Below are 4493 nucleotides of genomic sequence, written 5' to 3'. Positions count from 1 at the left end.
TGTGATTTTGTTCCCCCACAAATTGGCAATTTTTATGGCAGTTTCATTATACTGTACTTCTCATCTATGACAAAGCAATTAGAAAGTAAGAATTGAGATTATTGAGATTGTCTTTGAAGAGCTTCTGCCATCTGCTGAACAAATCATGTTACAACCATTTTTAAATACCAAAGTCAGCGTCTGAAAAACATTTGGCCAATTGGACAGTTTGGATGTTCGCTGTATCAGAAGTGAAGTGAACATACCATGGGTTTTTTGAGGTCATGTACTCGGAGCTTGATCTTGCCCCATTTACGAGTTGCTTTGCATAAAAAACGTCTGATAAATGACCAAATTTAAATAAGTCCTCATATCCTGCCCCTCCACTTATCCAAATACTCTTTTTTTGCAGTAAACGCACAAGCCTGCATAAGGGATATTTAAGTCAGCACCTGATTGTGCAGCAACAACTTCTGTCTGAGCTAGATGGAGAACATTTAAAGCGACTCTTACCTTTCTTTCATTTCACACAGCACTTTGAAAAAACTTGAACAGCAACAACCCCTCCTCCCTCCTATGTCCCACCCCCGCACTACCTACAACTCAACTACACACAGCTGGCCCTAATTATTTAATCACCAGTCCCTGGGGTCCAATGATATCGCGCCTCTCTTAAGCATATAAAAGGAAGCAGCCTTTCACCTGTCTGCAATGTTCTTGATCACTTCCAACAGCGAAGATCAGCGTCGACTAACAGATCAACCGCTCATCCTGCTCCTGTGACAGAGACTCCAACTCCAACATGCTCTTCCTGTTCCTCTTCTTGTTTGGTCTGGCTCTGGGGACCGAGTCTCCTTCAAGTGACCGTCCAGTGGAGTTACGGCGTGGTCACTGTCCCCCGTTCTGGTTCAGCTTCAACGGCCGCTGCTACAAGTACGTCTCCACAGATAAGACCTGGTCTGAAGCAGAGCTCCACTGTGTGTCAGAAAGGGCCAATCTGGTTTCTATCCACAGTCAGGAAGAACAGGACTTTGTCAAATTCCTGATCAAGAACTCTGACCATGCTGAGGGACATACCTGGATCGGACTCAGTGACCACCACAAGGAAGGCAGATGGATGTGGTCTGATGGCTCTGCAGTCAACTTTGTCTTTTGGAATCCACGAGAGCCAAACAACCAGGGAGGACACGAGAACTGTGTTCACAACAACTTTGATACTGGAATGAAATGGAATGACGGCAGGTGTTCTGACGTTCATCCGTCTGTTTGTGCTTTTCGGAAAGACTGTCACTAGCCACTGAGATGGTTGCTGAGTGCAGCATGGTGATTTTTCCACTTGTTCTGCTGAAATGCATTTGGCCTCAACAAAACACAACTTTTACACGTGTACTGAAGTTATTTCACCAATGTTGGATGTTCATATTATCAACACCATAAGTTAAATAAAAATCTTTGAGGTTGCCAATTTCAGTGTGGACAAACATTTTTATTTTCATGAGTGTTGAACATTCACACAACTCCAGTAATTGGTCAAAAGGAATATTCACAACTATTAGTCTGAAATTGTTCACTTTTTCTTTTTGTCCCAGTTTAACAATAGAAAGTCTAATTCTGTATAGAATTGCAACAAAAGGCCCTTAAAGGTAGAATATGTAGAATGAGCGGAACAACGCCATCTAAAGTCTCGAGATCATAGTCGCAACAACCAAAAAGTAATTCCAGCAGTCGGGTTGCCAGGTCCGGTGCCGGATTTTATTTTAGCTCTAACTCTGTAAATACCACTTTATCCACATGTCTAACCTTTTTAGGTGAGAAAGTAGCCCTTTAGATCCACAATGTGACGCTAATTTGTCAAAATAACATCTGCTTAAAGTTTTGTTCCTGCGAATTCGGAGCCACTCAAGTCAGCCGTAGCGAGTAACGCACTTCCGGTAATTTTCACAAAATAAAACACCCGTTGCCTTTTATTAAGAAAACCATAACGATAGAGTTGGTGCTTTTATTTTGAAAACAGGAAGCGAACATACCCTCGCTGTAACTGACTTGAAACCACCGAGGTACATTACATTGTAACGCCAGTGGGAGTACCAGCAATGTCTCTGCATGTACTGCCTAATCCTAAGCACTGATTGGCTTGTGTGTGGTGTCGTCAGAAGCAGAAGAGGCTCACGGTCGTAAACATCTAGTCACGTGTACTCTGAGATAGACGCGCAGGTCAGGAAACGACGTAAACGGACCGTATATGGTTTGTTATTTGTGTTATTACATTACGTGTTGGACTAAATACATGGACATATTGAGGAAAATATTCCGGTTTTATGAAAACGGATTTCATATTTCACAAGAATGGATATTTGGCGAGCTGTACAGAAAGTCCTGAGTCATAAGATGATCGTTGTGGATAAAGGGAAGACTTTGAAGGTATGTAGGCATTATAGCTTTTCTCACTTAGCTGAGTGCCTAGCCGAGCTAATCGCTAATACTATTACGGCTGTGAGCAACCATATAAGTCATGAGTGGTCTTGAATGAATCAGAACAATCTAAGCTTTCCAACAATGTACGGCATGAGTATATATGTTTAAGGGTTGGTGTTTAAAACATTCAGAAGACCGTGTGGCTACCTCCTAACATCCGTCCCGTCCCGTGAACGGAACAGCGTGCGTTAAGAGGTTAATGATCAAATATCAAAATCCGAATAGCGTCAGAAAGTCAACCCACTGTCCACATTTCCATTGCTACCGTTTTGATACTTCATGGTACACAAGCAAATAGCATCTCACATGAAAGCTAAGACCCTGGCGAGTTCAACAGTACCACTATTATTGCGCTAAAAACTCAGTGAACCAGCAGCCACAGAATACAAAGGTAAACAACCACTTATTTACAGTGACTAACAGATATTCTGTCTTACCTTCGAAGTTTTGTGATGAAAAGTTGTACTTGAGAGCAAAAAACGCTGGTTTTAGCGAGTCCAACACGGCCGTGTTTGTTTACAACTCCATTTCACCCAGTGCCTGCCTACAGTAGCTGCACCGGAACAACAGATAACCCTGGCAACCCGCAATTCCGGCCGCTAACTGGCTGGTTCAGTGGACACAGAACGTGTCAGAACGTCATTGTCGAACCCGTCAAAAAATTTTAAAAATATTAATTCAGACTAAATTTTTTTTTTTTTTATGGAAAAGCAATACTTTCATTCTATACCCCTCAAAACGCCCCGTGGCTGTATTATTTTAAAAAATATATAGCTTTTAATAAATATTCTACATATTCAACCTTTAACTTAAATGACAAAGATTTCACTCCAGAGCTTTTCCAGAATATATATCTATTTAGCCCCCACTCTTCACATACAAATGGTATAATATAATGGGTGAGAGGTCATTCTGATATTTCCAGCATGACAGGATGCACCACCCTACTTGATGGGATGACCTACCAATAACACTTCATATAGTTTATATCGATCATCAGTGGTCGAAGAAGGGTTCACATCCATACATTTACTTAAGTAAAAGTACATCAATGTAAAAATACTCAGTTATAATTCAAAGTCGTGCATGAAATATCACATTTTATTGTATTACATTAACTTTCCAATTAATGAACACAATCATTGATATAACCTTGTGTATGCACTCAGCTGGAGTTTCATACAGGGGAGCTTAGCTCTCCTTAATGAGACATGAGACTTACAACAGATTCATCAATTACATCATTTCTTACTGTAATATATTAACACAGAAGTAACATTTCAAATAAAATAAAAAAATTAGCCAGCTCACACTGAAGCTTAAATTATGAGAACAGTAGCAGATCTGTTAGATGTAAAGGAGTCTAAAGGTGTAAGTGAGCACATAGTTGTAACCTGCAGCCAGGTGAGGATCTCTCAACAAGATGACCTCACTTCCAGTGAAGAGCTCCCTCTGCTGGTGTTACTAACTCTAAGTTTTTCTCGCAATACAAAACAAGACTCCCCAAGAGATGAGCCCAGCTGCTGTAAATGTCAGTCCAACATAGAGGCCGCCCCTTCTCTGATGATGTTCAGTAGTTGCTGTAAAGAACAGAAAAATTATTATTATCTCGACATTCAACTCTCCTACTTGCATATTTTTAACAATACAGTGTCAACAACCACACTTATAAAGTTTAGCAGTCCAGTCTGTACATCACTGATAACATGCATTAAAAAGGCTTTCTGAGTTTTACTGAATCATCTTACCAGTGACATTGAGGTGGCATCTATTGGCGCTAAAACTATCATCTGTGGCAACTTCACACCAGTACAGACCAGAGTCTTCAGTCCTGAGTTTGGACACATGAAGTCTGATTTGTCCTTTTCTGAGAACATCTTTGTCACACTGGACTCGTCCTGCAAACTGTTCATCCTGAGACTCTGGGGTCTCAACACCCTCATGTAGATGATACAGGACTGAGGGCTTACGATCAGTCACCATGTAACACAAAATCCTCAGTGAGGTGGGGGAACTGCCATCTTTGGTTGTAAACATCC

The 4493-nt window shown here is 41.0% G+C and overlaps 1 protein-coding gene across 1 annotated transcript; it reads left to right on the top strand.

Annotated features, from left to right (window-relative positions):
* The first annotated feature begins 781 nt into the window (after nt 1–781).
* LOC128383552 (lactose-binding lectin l-2-like) lies at nt 782–1273 on the top strand. The gene has a single exon (XM_053343158.1). The coding sequence runs from the start codon at nt 782–784 to the stop codon at nt 1271–1273; it is 492 nt and encodes a 163-aa protein (XP_053199133.1).
* Nucleotides 1274–4493: the final 3220 nt, after the last annotated feature.

The sequence above is a fragment of the Scomber japonicus genome, chromosome 22 (genome assembly GCF_027409825.1).
Source record: "Scomber japonicus isolate fScoJap1 chromosome 22, fScoJap1.pri, whole genome shotgun sequence".
Taxonomy (NCBI): domain Eukaryota; kingdom Metazoa; phylum Chordata; class Actinopteri; order Scombriformes; family Scombridae; genus Scomber; species Scomber japonicus.
Note: the sequence above shows the minus strand (reverse complement) of the source record. Positions and strands in the feature narration are given on the sequence as shown.

Excerpts from the sequence above, each read along its gene's own strand:
- LOC128383552 (XM_053343158.1), top strand. The coding sequence starts at position 782 with ATGCTCTTCCTGTTCCTCTTCTTGTTTGGTCTGGCTCTGGGGACCGAG.